General features: G+C 44.5%; 1 protein-coding gene across 2 annotated transcripts in view; it reads left to right on the top strand.

The window, feature by feature from the left end:
* LOC146830200 (uncharacterized) overlaps nucleotides 1-17,913 on the top strand; it is a 241,268-nt gene that overhangs the window by 70,483 nt on the left and 152,872 nt on the right. For both annotated transcript variants that reach the window (XM_085604030.1, XM_085604029.1), the window contains exon 3: nucleotides 16,726-16,809. In XM_085604030.1, the coding sequence (XP_085460156.1) occupies nucleotides 16,726-16,809 (84 nt within the window). The remainder of the gene's footprint in view (nucleotides 1-16,725; nucleotides 16,810-17,913) is intronic.

Here is a 17,913-nt window from a genome sequence, read left to right as displayed (position 1 = left end):
TTAATGCACCCTAATTTCTCCCCCGTTTGATGGATCTGCTCAAATTTGCCTTGCCAAACTCAACTGGATAATGTTTATTTGGAAAATGTCATGCAGATTCATTGAAAAATGTTGAGGCTGCCATTACAGGATTTGGGATCTTGGTCCTGGCAACCTATTAAAAAAACTTGGAGGGCACTTATGAGGTGAATACATGCAGCCACTTGGTACATGAGGGGAGACCTAAAGTGTGAATAATGAAAAGAAACAGTAATTAGGACTTTGTAGTATTTTTGTGGACACAGGAGCTAGGTTTGCGGCTCCCAGTCCAACCCCCTGAGATCCATGGAGCCCGGCTAGGGGTCTGAAACGCAGCACAAATATCATGGACCAGGGCCGCAAACACTCAGTAAGCTTTATGGGCTTATGCTGATGTTTTTTCTGCTTCTGCCAGTCTGAAACCAGTTCAAAATATGACAAAAGATGCAAGGAATGCACAATCCCATGACACGTGCCACAGGTTGTGGTCCATGGCTGCAGGAGGCAAAGCTTGCCCTGAGTTCACAAACACACTATTGGGGTCAGCAAACCGTAACATGTTCATAGAAAGAGGAAAATAAGGCTGTGCAAGACCTTGCAGTGGTGTTGTCCTTACCCAACATATTAGGTGCAAGGTCTGGCCTGAGGCCAAGCCTGGCAGATGACCACAGGTTGCCTCTTTAACTGTGCAGCTGTGGTTTGGCTCCCAGTGCCAGGGTGCCTGGTTAGAAAACTGGTGAATATAGAGTGTGATAAAAAACAATCACTAAAAAGACGACAAAGTTAAACTGTAGTCATGATTAGATTTGGTTATAACACATAAATGTAGTCTGACGGCCATTGTTTGGCCCTCTGGAGATCACCGACACAATACCGAGGTAAACAATATCGTTTGACACAAATAACATGTCAAAAATATTGTTTACCAAAATATTGTGTCCCTATATGTATAATGATAAGTACAGAAGACATCTTACATAAAAAAATCAATTTGCACCAGTTTATATATAAATTATCAAATTAATAAAATATAAAACATTTCAAATACGCCAAAAATATAAAACTAAAAAAAATATATAGTTATTCAAAATAAGGAAACATATTGGAGTCTGGGAATAATAGATATACTATTCCCACTCCAGTTTATGCAACAGTAGGGAAAGTGTAGGACACCGGAGGGGTTACATTTATTATTCTCACTCCAAAGAGAGCAACAGTATGGGAAGTGTTGGACATCAGAGGAGTAAGATGTACTATTCTCAAGCCAGTCTGTGCAACAATACAAAAAGAGTTGGAAGTGGGAGTGTTACATTTAAGATTCCCACGCCAGTCTGTTCAACATTAGGGAAAGCATCGGATGGAGGTGTTAAATTTACCATTCCTACTTCTCTCTAAGCAACATTAAGAAAAGTACTTCACTTTAAACACATTACAAATTTGAATACCTCTATTAAATTAAGAAAAAATGTAAAACATATTTATTAAAACTGGTTAAAACACAGCTCCTAGCCTGCCACTGCAAGTTTGCCATTACCATTAATGACAAAGTCCCCAAGTCCCTTAACAGTACATATATAAGTTTCCTTTAAGGCAGGCCTATATAGCTCAATGGAAAGGACCTGTATGTTGCTAAGCAAAATATATATTTTTACATACGTTTAAGCAGCAAAACCCTTAAAGTGTTGATCTGGCTGAGGAAAGTTAATACCCCATTAGCTAACACAGGGTTACTCCTGAATGGGACTACCCTACTGGGAACTGTAAGGTATCAAATTAATTGGGACATTAAATGCAAATTGATGGTCAAGTTGACATGTATAGCATTTTTAAGGTTTGCAACTTTCAGAAGGTTGCCATTCTCTGACTCAACATGTCCAATTGTTCTACAGAGGCACTTGGACTGAGACAGATTTCAGCCCACATGCTGCACTGGCAGGTATGAACTCCTCCCCCAGGAAGGGTTCATGGGGTGGTAGCCTAAAGGCAGGCTTCAAATGGGAGGCTGCCTTAAAAGGGTTGCTGTGACAACACTCCTGTGTAGGATTTTTTTGTATCCTGCAGACAGGCTAGAGCCAGGGGCAAATAAGGGAAACCCAGCTCACAAACCATCAATTAATCAATAAGGGGTTTACAAAGTGTAGCTACTCTCCCGTGAGGGTCTCAATGTGCTGGAGGGGGTAGCTGCTGATCTGTCTGGGCGCTGGAGTTCAGTCGAAGAGATAGATCTTGAGATACTTCCTGGATTGGGTCAGCGACAGGGATTGCCTGAGGTGGCGAGGCAGGGTGTTCCAGGTCTTGATGGTGAGGTGGGAGAAGGATCTACCTCCCGTTCTGGTCTTGTGTATCTGTGGGACGTGGGCCAGAGCCAGTTGGGCAGAGCAGAGGTGTCTGGTGGATGCGTGGAATGAGAGATGGTGGTTTAGATATGCTAGTCATGCATCGTGCAGGGTTTTGTAAGCGTTTGTGAGGAGCTTGAAGGTGATTCTTGTTGTTGATTGGGAGCCAGTGGAGTTCTTGAAAGTGTTTGGTGATGTGACTGCTGCGGGGGAGGATGAGGACCAGCCTGGCTGCAGCATTTTGAACGTTCTGTAGTTTCCTGAGGAGTTTCTGGGTGATACCGGCATAGAGTGCATTGCTGTAGTTGAGTCTGCTGCTGATGAGAGAGTGGGTGTCTGTCTTTCCGGAGTAGGCAAAGTGTGTGGAAGCAATATGAGGATGCTGCATTGATCTGGCAGTTCATTGTAGGCAAACATGTCCCACTACCGAGGGCTTTGAATTCCAACATGGCGGTCGAAACCTAGATCAGCTCCCACCGTCCAAGCCACTACAAGTCATAATCCGCTATTAACCCGGACGCTGCCACAAGCTCCTGCCACAATGGATCACAGAGAACTGTACGTGCGGTGAATGAGACGTACAGCAACATCCTACGATCCCTAGAGAGGCCATATGTTCTCGAGACCGAGACCCAACTCACTCTGAGGATAACCAGCACACGCTGGCTGTGGGTCGGCGCTCTCGCATCTCGGAGGCCGTGAGAGGGAGCTCGCCACCGTCAGAGCAGACCGAGAGAATGAGACTCTGAGGCGAGGGCAGAAATACACCCGCAACAGGTCGGTCACCAGCAGCCTCTGCCCGATAGTCAAACCAGCATAGGCTTCAAAATGGCAGGTGCAACGATCCCGGCACCTCCAGCCTAGGAGTACTTTTTTTGCCTTTACCGAACACCTACCTTTCACACTCCTCTGCTCAAGGTACACCTTTTTTTTTTGGTCCGGTGCTTGTCACCCACATGGTGATCGGCACCGCGATACTAACTGTCCCTGCCTGACTCCAAAATGGTGGCGTTAATTGCCCTGATCATGTCGCTTCAATCAGCACAGCACGGCGCACAACTCACAGTGTACACCGTCGCTTCAGCTGGGGAGCTGGTAGATGCCCCGTGCCGTATAATCATGGGCCTGTGCCATCTCTTCTGTGAGGAGCACCCAATGCTCAGCTGAACCTTCACCGTCCACAGTGAGTACCTGTTACACTTTCGGATTCCTGGCCCAATGACCTGCTGGACCTTGGTCCACATCTCCTGCTGGCAAGGCTACCGTGATTTCTTGGCCCCCTCCCCTCTGCCTTTCACAATGCTTGCATCTCAGGCGGAAGTGGAGTTTGCTGGAGTGCCCGTCTCCGAGATGGCCACTGGGGCCAGTCCTGACTACCGCCGTGGGGGACTCCTGAGGTACCGGGGCACTCCAAAACTGAGCTGGTGGGACGTTCCACGGGGTCAAGTATCTCTCCTGATCTAAAACTTTTTGGTCATCGTCCTGTTCTAGATCAGCCCTCACCAGACCCCGCTCCTGCTCACCCTCCATGACACTTGACACTTGACTAAGAGATCTTTCCATCAGCAGCTGAGACCTAGACATTTTGACTGACGCCCGATGGAGCTACCTTGCGAGCTAAAGGGGAGATGGGATTTTCCTCCTTGACCATCACCTACCCAGCCGGTCTTTGGGCAAACTCTCCTGTGTCTCTCTAATGGACTTTTCTTCCTTCTCCTCTTCACCATAACCCCACCCCCCTCCTGTCTACTCTTCTCCGCTTTCCAGCTATTGCCCTCACCCGTCCTTGCTCATAGTCCCCACCCTGTCTATCCACTGGACTTTCTTCTGTGAACTTTCCCTCATCAGTTGAGACCTAGCAATCTGACTGATGCCCGATGGAGCTACCTGGCTATTGGGGTGATGGGCTGGGGATTCCCTCCTCGGACGCCACCTACCTAGTCGGTCTTTGGGCAGACTTGCTTTCGTCTCTCCTGACGTCTTTTCCTTCATCCTCCCCCTTCACACTTCCCCCTTCTCCCCTCCTCTCTATTTGTCTCACCTTTCTTTCCTCTCCCAATTTGTTGCTTAATTTTTGACGTAATGTGCATTTGTTTTCATTCTCGTTAACATTGTGTAGCCTAATGTAAAGTGCTCTAACACCTTTGGGTCTAGCCAGCACTATACATAACTCATAAATAACGTTCCTCTGAACTTCTGATGGACCTCTGACGACGCCCCATGGACGCAAAAACTGTTTGCACTCACCTGGATACACGAGCAATCTTGGCTGATGCCCGGTGGAGCTGTCATAGGCAGCTAAAGAGGAGTCTGGCCCTGGTCTCACCCCTTCGGCTGTCACCTACCCAGCTGGACATCTGTAATTGTTTTCATTGTTTTCCTCGTTTTTCCCATTGTGTATTCCCTCCCTCCCCCACCTCCTCCCCCTGTGACTCTTTGATTTAAATGATGCAACTATGTAACCTGTGACTCATGTAAAGCGCTCTGATACCTATGGGTCTAGTAGCGCTATATAAAACTTTTTAAATAAATAAAACAAATAAATAAATAAAGTGAGGAGTTCAGTAGGATGTCGAGGTATCGTGCTTGGTCCATGGGGTAGGGTCCCCAATGCGGCAGGCCACCAGAAGTCATCGCAAGCTGAGGGTGGGTCCCAGGATAAGGAATTAGGTCTTGAACGAGTTGAGCTTGATGCAACTGTCTTTCGTCCAGGTGGCAACGGCCTTCATCCCACTGTGGAAGTTGTTTCTTGTGGTTGTGGGTTCATTGGTGAGGGAGAGCATTAGCTTGGTGTCGTCAGTGTAGGAGACGATGTTGAGTCCGTGGTTCCTGGTGATGGCTGCGAGTTGAGCCATGTAGATGATGAGGAGCCCTGGGGCACTCCGCAGCTGATCTCTGTGGGTTCAGAGAAGAATGGTGGTAGTCTGACTCACTGTGTTCGACCGGTGAGAAAGGAGTGTATCCAGTCCAGGGCCTTGTCGCGGATGTCGCGTCATGAGTCTCGTGATTAAGGTGCAGTGGGAGATGGTGTTGAAGGTGGCCGAGGGGTTCAGGAAAATGAGGGTTGCGGTTTTGCCCTAGTAGAGGTGGGAGGGGATGTCATCTGTGGGGGCGAAGAGTGTGATCTTGGTGCTGTGGTTTCTTTGCAAGCCTGAGTGGGAGATGTCCAGGATGTGGTTTGCTTCTATGAACTCAGAGAGTTGGGCAATGACGGCCTTCTGGATGACCTTCACTGGGAAGGGGAGCAAGGAGATGGGTCTGAAGTTCTTCAGGTCTGTCGGGTTGGCGGATGGCTTCTTCAGTGGGTGTTGATCTTGGCATATTTCCAGTCATCAGGAGAGGTGGCGGTGTCATGGAGCAGTTGATGGTGTGGCGAAGCTCGGGGGTGATGGAGGTGGCTGCTCTGTGGAAGATGTGGTGCGGATATTGGTCTGAGGGGGATCCAGAGTGGATGCTCTTCATGGTCTTGAGTGTGTCGTCTGTGGTGAGCGGGGTCCAGTTGAGCAGGATCTGATGTGGTGCGATGTAGTCAGGTGCAATAGTGTCAGGCATGGTGGAAGGGTCTTGGGTGTCAAAGCTGTCCTAGATGTGTCTGAACTTGTGGTGGAAGAAGGTGCCGGGTTTGTTTCAGAGGGCTTGGGAGGGTGGGAAGTCTGTGGTCTTGCTGTTGGGTCTGGCAAACTCCTTGACAATGGTGTAGATTTCTTTGCTGTTGAGTGCGTTGGCATTGATTCTGTTTTGGAGGGCCATTCTCTTTGTGGTTTTGAGAAGAAGGTAGTGTGCAGTGACGGCGTCTTTGAAGGTTGCGTGGGTTTCCAAGGTTTTGTTGTTTCTCCATCTCTTCTCGAGTTGTCTACAGGTGCGCCCGGACTAATGGAGTGCTGGTGTGAACCAACTGGCTTTCTTGTAGTGTTGCTTGCCGGGTGCCTTCTTGAGAGGTGCCAGAGTGTCAGTGCAGTTGGAGATCCATCAGTGGAGGTTGCTTGCTGAGGTTTTATCGTCGGTGGAAGTCGGTGGAGTGGTGACACTGAGGGAGGTGAGGAGATGTTCACCTATGGCGGGGCAGTGACGGCAGTTTCCTGGGGGCATGTAGACCCATGGTAGCCACACCGCTGGGGTGGGGGTACCAAAATCCTCACAGTCAAGGACGGGTTTTGCCTTAAGAGTGGCAATATTGCACTCTGGGATCACCCAATGTCACACATCACTGCAACTGTGTCACCACTGAGGAAGTTTGTCAACTAGCCCGTTAGCTAGTAACCGTGCTGGCACCTTGGGGCACTTTGATGGGATATAATGGGCACCCTTGGCACTTCAGTAGAACCTGGATCTGAAGAGAGGACAAGAAGTAGACTTCTTTGTACCTGTTGGAAGCGCACAAAGAAAGGCTGTGACTCCGCAGTAACTGCACCTACTGCACTTTGGGCTAGCAGAGTTTGGGTGCTGTTCTGCATACCTGACTCTGGGAAAAGGTGATACCCAGCCCCAGACCAAAGCAGTGACTCCAAGGGTCAGTTGGTTGACCCCCCAGAACAGCACTAGGGACATTAAAACTGTAAGAGCCCACACTTTCCAAGTTGGCATCCACATAGCGCTTGGACGCCTCAGGGCAGCAATTCGCGCTGTTATAAATTTACTTTCATTCAAAAAAAAAAAATTACATTCATTCATTCATTCATTCATTCACATCAGATGTGTTGCCACTGCTGGATGCCAGGCACTTCAAGAGACTTATCCGAGATAACCAAAATGTGCACCCTTATCTGCCTGACCCGTGGCCATTGTGACTGAATTCATAGACCAAGAGGGACAATAACCCTCACTAAAGGATTGCAACCTGACCGCTGCTTTGCAGAAACCAAAGGTCCGCAACAGTTGCCCTCCAACCCATGCAAAGAGGATTTCATGAAACTCTGAGATCCATGGTCAAAGTTGTACCACATCACCCATGGATGAGGACTTAACCGGAACTGACCCCCGTCAACTGCACACCATCAGGAGCATCCTTGAGCATGTTTAAGCGTGCATCCCTCAGCATCAGGACTACTCCATAGAAGGCAAGGGCGGTCAATCTTCAAAGTTTGGAACTTGCTCCAAAAACTCTGTGGTGACTAGGAAACTATCCAAAGCATTCATACTGGCTTCCTAGACCTCTGTACTGTTGGATTTGTTTGCCCAACTTGGGTTCGAGTTTTCAAACTAAGCATGTTCAAACTTTTCAAAAGATTCCAAACTTTTTGTTGGCTAATGCTTGTTTGCAATTGACACAAAAGTTATTTATTGCTTCTAAAATTCGTTTCTACGGAATCCTAAGGTGTACTTTGATGATCAAGATCTCTAAAAATTCATAAGCATATAATATATTTTTTATAAATTGGTGGTATATTTCTTTTGTGTTGTGTGGCCTTTCTTATTTCATTTGTTGTTGTTCTGGAATGCTTTACACATTGTTATGTTGCTAAGCCTTACAGCTCACAACCACAGCTACACAGGATTCAGCTTAAGGTGGAATAAATGTACCTGATATGACCCAAGACAATACGTGAGTGTGTACTTCATGTATAGTACACCCAAATATTCAAGGTAAGAATCTGTCAACAGCTAGTAACTTGCTTGCGCTTACGTTGCTGGCTGACATCGCCATATTAAAGCAGCAAAAACTCCACATCTGTTTTATTCATTTAAAGGGAACAATTGATACAATCCCTTGGGCAAAAGTTAGCCCCATAGGATGTACCAGTGAAATCACTAGATCCTATTACACTTCTCTATTCAAACAAATGGGTCCACATCAAGTTGCAGGATAAAACATCCCTTCCCGGAGAATTGAAACACTGACCAGACTAAAACATGGGTGTTTTCTTGCTACCTGTTTCTTTAATATTTTTGGTAGAGAACAATCCACATCTAGATAAAATAAACTCCCATTCTCCAAAGTATCAAATACGCCTTTAAATTAACTCCAATACGCTGACATTACTACTCTGATCAGTGCAACACCGAGAAGATTGCAATCAACTCCTTTGATGAATACACATTAATGAATCATCAGTAGCTTGACATCAAAAAACTAAAATCATGTCAAACGGAATTTCCATCCTCAGAACAAGGTCCTGGTATTACAGACAGGGAAAGTAATTGAATTAGTTGAAAGCTATAACTATCTTGGTAAGAAAAAGATCTATGTCATGAGCCTCTTTTTTTAATTTACTCGAAACCAAAGCTATCTTTTAAGACTCTTTGTGATAAATTGGCAAGTCCTTCTCATGCTCATCTAATGAAAATAATGTCAGCCAAACGAATTCCTGCTCTAAATTTTGGTTCATTTATTTTTCGAGGCAAAGATGCTAAAATATTAGGCTTGCTGCACTTAGGGTGGCAAATTCTGTTTTTTAGATCCTGAAGAACATCAGACAGGCACATATCCGATTAGAGTTTGGCCTTCAGAGGCAGCTATTAGCACGACAGGCAACTTTTTTTAATTCATCGAATCCTTTGATTAGATCAAAAGCTGGATCTCTTGCAAACAAGTGCTGGAAGGAGATCCCAAATCCTGCTTACACGGTTCATGGAAGACTAATTTGATAGGCCCTCTTTAAACTTTTGGATTACAAGAACAACAGCTAACTCAGATGACGTCTCACTTCAACTGGATGATGGCATGTTTACTACCATAAAACATGCTCGGTCAACTATTGATTCTTATGAAATTTGGGGGTTTTCAGAATATGATTGCACACTTTTCTATGCACATGTGAGATGCATTCCTGAGGCTAAGGCTTGGGGGCATTTATCCAACTAAGGATGGACCTCCGAAATGGCTAAATGATTGACAAAATAATATATGTAGGCTTTGTGGTTACCCACAAGAGGCATTATTGTTGAATGCAGCACATGTGGAAAGAGGAATAAACGAGGAAAAATAAAGATATTTCTCATTACATGTTTGTAAACAGTTTGTAATTGAACAATCTTAGTAAGCAGTAGCCAAAATTTGTTAAAACCATTATGATTAGAAGCTGCGGTAAGAATGTCTTGACAGGCTCTCATTTTATATTTATCAAGTAATTCTATCCCAATTGCTTGTCTATTGTTGACATATTATTGGCTATTATTGGCTATAACCTTGTTGCTATCAATGCTGAGATTATTGATTGGTATGTGCAGGACATCTAACCTGGGCTTCTATTGGAATTCTATAACGCATATTAGCAAGCCCATTATCGCCGTTTTAGCGGCAGTTTCCTGCCGCTAAAACTGCGATAATTGTATCGCCGGTCTTGCTAATATCCCCTATCTTTTTATGTGGGGAGACTCTGCAATCATACAGATAGTACTCATTGATCATGTTATGAATACAATCATTAACTATACAAAAATCTAAGTTTACCTTTGTGAACCTGGCTCAACCTTCATGACAACAATATTTTTTTTGCCAATATTTTTGTCCGGACACCTCCTTCGGGCGCCATTTTAATTTTTAGCTGTTCAGAAAGAGCTTCAGAGAACACCAAAGTTCGTTTTCTTTTTTTCTGGAGATTAATGGGAATGTTGCTACATAAATATGTAATGCTGTCCGGTCACAGGTGCAATCTATGTTGTTATAAACAACAAGATTGGGGAGAGAAGAGGTAGTGCCCTAAATGGGCACTGGAGGTGGATACATCCTCCACTTAGAATCAGTAACAAAACAAAAGGATCCACCTCTAAAAGGGGGTACAGTCAAGTATGTTTATAACTGTGTTATGGAAAGTGCGTATCCTCCAATGGTTGGACGCACGCTGTGTTTGCTTAAATACCCCTCACACACCAAAAGGGCCCTTGGTCATGCTTCATCATGGGGTCTTCCCGCCCCGCTACAGGACGGTGCATGTTACAACCTGCGACTACTCAGGAGCACTAATAATGTAATACTATGTGTGGTGCAAGAGTAGTGAGAGGGAGGGTCAGAGGTGAATGCAAAAGAGTGAGTTTAAAAAGAACCTGGCCTCGTAGACATACAAAATTTAATAGGTCAGTTGAGGCTGGTGCTGATAAAAGCGTTCGGAGATGTCCTGCGTAATGTGCGGATACTCCTAATGAGTCAACATGTTTCGAAACATCAAGGCTTCTTCGTCAGGACTAACAAAGATCCCTCCTGTATTCACAATGTTACTCAAAATTGGGATCTAAAATAATGTGATATATACAATGTGAAAAGAAAATGCAATTAATCAAGCATTTTATACAATACCCAATGGTATGCCTTAATTAATCCCTGTAAAAGAGAAAAACAGTTATATGATAGCTGCGCGTCCTCAATATGCAAACATGTAGTCCCTGCAAAAATAAGCAGTTCGCCACAATGTGACTATAGTGTTATTTAGCCTTAATCGTTATCAAATGAGGTGCTGTGACCTGTGGGGAAAATGACAAACAAGACAGACACACACAAAACGGAAAGCACACACTCTATCACAAAGTCTATTGTAGTAATCACATAAGAGAAAAAGTATGCAAAAAGCATAAGGTTTGGTTGATACATACTTATGTAAATGAGAGACAATGCCTCATGAGTATCAAGAATGGGTGGAAAGGATGTTGTCACTGAGTACTAATGAAAGAAAAGGAAAACGACCCTTACCATCGAGGCAAAGTGGGCTAGTAAAAGCGAAAAAATCGCTAAGTCTCTGAAACGGCTATGCCGTACTTACATGCCCATCAACAATCCCTTTCTCTTCGTAGCTCCATCCCGACTGTGTGAGGAGTCCGCTGGGAGAGCTCTATTTATGTAGGCAGTAATTGGTAATGGGTCAGGAAAGAGGCTTCACCTGGATCGCAACTAGTGGTGAACCGGAAGTGTAATGCTGTTTCACTTCCGGTAGATTTCTCATGCTGGCACTAGAATGGTAACCTGTGTGGTAAATATCCCATAGGAAGTGAGTATATTCTAGATATTATCGCTCCTTAGAAATAATAGGCCGATTGCCGATGGCAGTGTTCGCTGTATGACTGAAGGTTCAAAATTAAATCGCCAGGTGCCCAAGATAGTAACTAGCGCCCATAAAAATTAATTAATACGTTCCAAGATCACAGGTGTGACAGGATTGTCAGCCCCTGTCATAATACCCCATACTCAGATTGCCACAAAGGCATATAATATATCATATCAAAGGTAGCTAGTACTCAGAGCTCTAATAGCTTACATAAGCATGAAATATATCAAAGGAGGTGCTATACAGGGTAATAAGAAGGTGGGAGCAGGGACACCTGTCTTATACTATACTGAGTTTATCCTACTTATGCCACAAAATCTTCCAAAGGACACCGCTTGGAGACCGAAAGGTCAGGGATAGCAGAAATGTTCTGAAAGCGTTCCCTTATAGACACTCAAACCTGGCACTACGTCAGTTGGGCCCCAGGTATATCCTCGTTCAGGCCTCTAAGATGGGTGCCCAGATGGAACACCCATCTTTGCTCTTTCTCAAACAGGCCATTCTCATTGCTTAGTTGTTCTATCAGTGTCCATTTTTGGTCATCCACACTGTGGGCCATAGTAAGGAAGTGATTCACCATCTTGGTTGTGCTCTTCTTACAACGTACATTGCTCTTATGTTCGCCAATACGGATCTTTACTTGCCTCGCAGTCATTCCGAAGTATTCAAGTATGCACGGACACATAAGCAAGTATATCACGTTCCTGCTATTACAATTCGTGAGCTTCCTTTGCTCCCAGACTGAGCCGTTATTGAAAGTGATGTTGGTGCTCTTCTTTGTTAGGTTGCACGTGCTACAATTGCCACATGGATGATGACCTTGGATTGGGGGAAGAGTCGTGATAGTGGGGTCTCTTTCAGGTACGACATGTGGTCTGGTGTGGAACAGAATATCTTTAAGGTTCCTACCTCTTTTGTGGGAAAACATGGGTTTTGGGAAATTAAGACCCCCACAGTTGAGAATCCTCCAGTGTTTATTCACTATTTGTGACACTTGGTTGGAGTGAGTGTTAAAGGTGGTCCCACAAATAGGTCTGGTTTCCTGTTCCTTGGGGCCGTGATTTTCTAAGAGGGAGTCTCTGTTGTTGTTCCTTGCCAGTTTCATACCTCTCTTTACGATCCGTTCTGGGTAGTTGCGTTCCAGTAGTTTCTTCTCCAAATCCTTGGCTTGTCTTTTGAAGTCCGTTAGTTCCGAACAGTTCCTCCGCAAGCGGAGGAATTGGCCATACAGGAGGTTATCCCGGAGAAGTCGGGGTGGAAACTCTTATATAATAGTAGGCAATTTTTCGCCGTTGTCTTAAAATGTGTGGTTGTTTTAAGCTTGCCACTATCTGAATAGATATTCAGATCTAGGAACACAAGGTTTGTGTTAGAGGATGTGTGGGTGAACTTCAGAAACGTGTTCTGTTGATTGAGCCATGCCATAAATGCTGTGACCGATTCGGAGTCACCCTTCCATATTACCAGAACATCGTCGATGTAATGCTCCCATTTAACAATGCTGTCATGGAATGGATTGTCCTGGTGAAGTATCTTCTGGGATTCAAGGTGGTGCACGTAGAGACCAGCCAGATTTGTGGCGAAAGTACCCCACACGCTGGTCCCATGTTTTTGTAAGTAGTGTACCCCTTGGTACAGAAAGAAGTTCTTTTTAAGGGCCAGTGAAATACACTCCATGACTATATTTCAAGGTGTATGGTATTTATTTATTTATGTTAGCAGTTTTATATAGCGCGAACAAGACCCTTGCAGGTATCAGAGCGCTTTACAGTACAGAGATACCAACATAAAAAACGAATAGGTATCGTGAAATAGGTGAGTACAGTAAAGGTGAGCATACACGAATAGCACGTATTTACAGGAGAATATCAATGAGTCAAGTGAATTTGGCCAGAATAATAGATTTCACTTCTTTTTTAAAAAAAAGCTGCGGATGGATTAAGTCTCGTTTCTTGGGGCAAGGCATTCCAAATCCTGGGAGCCATTCCTGAGAAGGAGCGGTAGTATGTTTTCTTCTTGGAGAACCGTTGTGGTTTAAGTAGAAGATTGTTGGAGGTCCTAGTGGATCTGTTACCACCCGATAGTACCAATTTCTCCGCTAGTTTTGTGATGTAAGCCCTTATGTGTCATACAGGCGATTTTCAAATGAATTCTGGCCTCAAAAGGAAGCCAGTTGAGGGCACGAAGGTCAGGGGAGATGTGGCAGTTTCTTTTGGAGCCTGTGATGAGCCTAGCGGCTGTATTGATTGTGGCTCTTAAAGGAGCGGTCGTTGATCTGGGTAGGCCGCAAAGAGCAATACTTCCATAATCCACTTTGGGGATTACTAGAGATTGAACTGCCTGTTTAAAGTCACTGGCCGGTATGAAGGGTTTCAGTTTTCTCAAGGTGTTAATCAGGAAATTAGCTCCTTTGGTTGCAGCGCTGATGTGCTTCTGCATATTTAACTTATTGTCCAAGGTTATTCCCAGTGATTTAGCTGAATCAATGATGATAGGTTGACCATCGAGTGCTGTAATGTGCTTCATCCATTCAAGGATGGTGGTTGTTTGGTTGGGAGGGGCGATTAGGAAAAATTCAGTTTTCTAGACTGATTAGTTTTAGATGATTTTCTGCCAGCCAGATCTGTGTTTTGTGGAGTGTTGAATTAAGGGATTTGATGTCATCAAGTGAGTGGACCTTAATGTAGAGTTGTGTATCGTCGGCATACATGTGATATTGGATGTTTGATGAATTGAGAAGCTCGGTGAGAGGTTCCATAAACATATTGAAGAGTGTCGGGGAGAGGGATGAACCCTGGGGTACTCCCAGAGTGACCGGAAGGGGTTGGATAACGATTGGTTAATCTTGAATCTTTGTTTTCTGTTTTGGAGGAAAGACGTGAACCAGTTTAACACAGTACCAGATAGTCCCATCCTGTGTTTCAGGAGGTCTAGAAGATTGTCATGTTTGACTGTGTCGAAGGCTGAGGATAAGTCAAGCAGGATTAGCAGGCATCCCTTGTTTTGATCCAATATTTGTAGCGCGTCATCAATTATGTGGGTCATGGCTGATTCTGTGCTGTGCCCTGATCGAAAGCCTGATTGGAATTGATCGAGCAGGTTGAAGTGATCTATGTGATTACTAAGCTGCACGTGGACGCATTTTTCTAGCAGTTTGGCGAGGGTCGAGATGTTGGAAATTGGGCAATAGTTATTCAGGTCAGATGGGTCCGCCGATGGTTTTTTTAGGATGGGGGATATTTGACCAACTTTGAGGATGTCTGGGATGATTCCTTGTGAAAGAGAAGTGTTTATAATCCTGGTCCATAGGGGCAATAGCAGTGGAGTGAAGGTTTATAAATGGGATGCTAGGAGAGGGTCTGTGAAGTGATTGGAAGGATTCAGTGCTGTGATCATTTTTTAAAATAGTTTCTTCATTGTAGAAGCTGAAGTCGGTCCAGGAGGCATTGTTCTTGAGTTCGAACTTTTTAGGGCATATTATCGAGATACTAGGTGTGTTCGGTGCGCCACTCCTTTGTGGGCCAGTATGTGATAAAAGATCGTTAAGTAGGACTGTCTTTAAGTTTTCAGTCTTAGTTGAGAAAAAGGATGCAAGATCCTCACAATTGGGAAGTGTTTCGGGATCAGCTTGGGGAGAGTGGGAGACACCCTTGCATTGAGCTTTGATTATTTCGTATAGTCTTTTGGGACGATTCTTGGCTTGGTCTAATTGTTGACGAATGAAGTTAGCTTTCGATCGTCTAATCTTTCTATAATAGGAATTTCTTTTACTTCTTAGCAATTTGAGGTGGGCAGCAGATGGAGCAGCTCTCCATTGTCTTTCAACTTTTCTTAGAGATCTTCTGTCTTCATTTAGCCTACCATCATACCAGGGGTTTGATCCTTTTGCGGTGACTCTTTTCAGTTGTAATGGGGCTAAGTTGTCTAGTACCTGGTTCATAGAGTGAAAGTAGTGGTTGGTTAGAACATGTACATCCTTTAGACCATCCAGTGGGGGTGTGAGGGTGTGACTAGTGGTTGTGAGAGAGGCAGGGGAATGTTTTCTAGGTTCCTTTTCCAAATTTTCGTTCTCATCGGTTGGATAGAGAGTGGCTTGATTTCCTTCTTGATGTGGAAAGTAATTATGTGATGGTCAGACCAGTTGCAAGGGAGGATCGATTCCAACTGGGTAGAGTCTGTTTTGGCAATTACTAGGTCGAGGATGGAACCCTTTTCGTGGGTGGGGCAATCACAAATTTGGGCCAAATTAAGGTCAGACAGAAAAGCTTTGAGGCTATTGACCTCAGGGTCGTTCCAGTGGAGGTTGAAGTCCCCCAGGAAGATTTGCGTATTTTGTTGTCCGACATTTGCGGCTATGATATCCATTACATGTTCGATGAAGATGGGATTGTTTCCAGGAGTGTGGTAAAAACAGTGTAGAGAGCATAGAGGCTTGTTATTGCTCGTGATGTCTAGGCAAAGGTACTCACAGGAGGAAAGCACCGGTGAGTTGATGCGGTTCACCGAGAGGTAGTTCCTATGAATGCAGGTAATGCCACCCCCTGGCCTATCTAGTCTGTCAAGTCTAGTGATGTAATAATTAGGGGGAACTAGTATGTCTAAGAGGGGCGTGGAGGAATTGTTTAGCCAGGTTTCAGTCAAAATTATGAGATCGGGTTCAGTAGTTAATATGAGGTCAGCTATGTCTGTGGCATGACGCGATGCAGATCTACAGTTTAGTAGGATACATTTGAGCTGGGTCATAGAGGGAGTAGTGTTGTGGTTATGGAGGATGGGTACCCTCTTCAGGTTGTTTTCAACAATACCTCTAGCAGTATGTCGTCTCGAGACTCTAGAGGCATTGGGTTGGTTGGGTTGGATAAAGGACAATGGTAGTTCCAGGTAGTGGAGAAAAGTACTTCTTCTATAATGTCCAAAGTTTTGTCGTGTAGCAAGCTTGTATATAAACTTTCGACATCTAGTCCAAGTAGGAGATGTTGTTCAGGATCAAAAGGAAGGTCCTCAAGAAGCTGTAGGACTGCCTTGGTGTCCTTGAGGTAGGTGTAACATGAGTATCCTATGAATTTGGATGCATGATCTGCTGTGAAATGAAATTCACATATATGAAGATAAATGGGTATACTTTGAAATTACTATTGCATAATTAGGATACATGGTCTGATGTGGCATGAATGGCCCTTGAACCACATAAAGGTTACACTGTCACACAAATGCCCCATGTATATGTAAACACGGTATGTTGTCATGTGAATGTTCTATGGATTCACATACATGATGTGTTGTCAATTGAACGGTACATTAAATGCAAATATATGTCACAGGAATGTCTACAACTACATGGAATACTCCCACATGCAAATATGTCTTCTCCTGACTGATACCTTTTACCCCAACAGACAGATCTTACTCATTTAGTTTCCGGTCAGCGTCACCTACGCCAACATCATCTGTTGAAAATGAACCTGATGGCAAAGATTATCGTAAGTTTTTCTCATCACTCAATGGTTGCAGATATTTATTTCGGCATTGTTGACAGTTAATGCCACAGCTCTTTTGATCACATAGCTTATCTTTGCTGACCATTTTGACAGCTCTATAATCTTTCAGACCTCTAGCCACCCAGACTGGCTCCACTTTAAAATGGCTAAGTCACCATGAAGGCATGAACTGCTGATTAATCTTTAGGTTCACCTCCTAGTGCTGGTTGTATTACCATGTTGGAAGTATATTCCTGTTGGAGCTAATTTGTTTTCTCTTTATTGTTGTAAGTGGTTCAGTGGTAATGTCAGTCTCTTGGAAGGGATATTTGAGAGGGATAATGGGATTCATATTGTCTGTTATATTATTTTTCTGCATCCGTGCACTGCTAAAAGTACATCCAAAACGTTTCGCTTTACACCGATGTCTTGGTCCTTGTTTCAAACAATGATCTCTACTAAACCCCTGTTCTTTGCCTCTAATTGTAACGCCCCCCGTCACCTACCCGTGATTTGGTCATGATTGGTTATGAAATGAAGAGCCCCCGTCACCTGCCTGTGATTTGGTCATTATTGGCTATGAAATGAAGAGTCCGCCATCTTGGTTGGACAAACTGCGGGGGTCCAGATGCCCATTTCCTGACCATGGACCTGTTGCCCCCCTGCTGAACACCACCTAGTCCCCACAGTGCCACTGATTGCTTACAATGCTGCTGTTCATTTCACCACTGCAAGACCTGAACATTTCCAAGCCCTACCCTCTGATACGAGGTGCTGCACTCTTCCCCAATCTCCCTCCCTGCTTTACACCGCATATGTATCCAAGGATTTGACCAGGGTACGTGGAGCTTACACAGTTGGCCTAAAAGATTTATAGCCTTCGCTGGTCAACCATTCATAAAGTGTTCTCCCTGTGGCACATTACACATGAAGGAGCAAAGCTGCACTATAGAAAATCATAAGCCCCTCTGAAAGCAGTGTACCAATCTTTTGCATATCTAGTTGAAGGAAGAGAACCGATTAGGGCCACCTGGGTCACCCACGACCTCCTTTAGCCTTACAGGAATGAAGAGTCTATGACGCAGTAGAGAATACAACCAAACTTGT

The sequence above is a fragment of the Triturus cristatus genome, chromosome 5_1 (assembly GCF_964204655.1).
Source record: "Triturus cristatus chromosome 5_1, aTriCri1.1, whole genome shotgun sequence".
NCBI lineage: Eukaryota > Metazoa > Chordata > Amphibia > Caudata > Salamandridae > Triturus > Triturus cristatus.
This window is presented reverse-complemented; position numbering and strand designations above follow the sequence as displayed.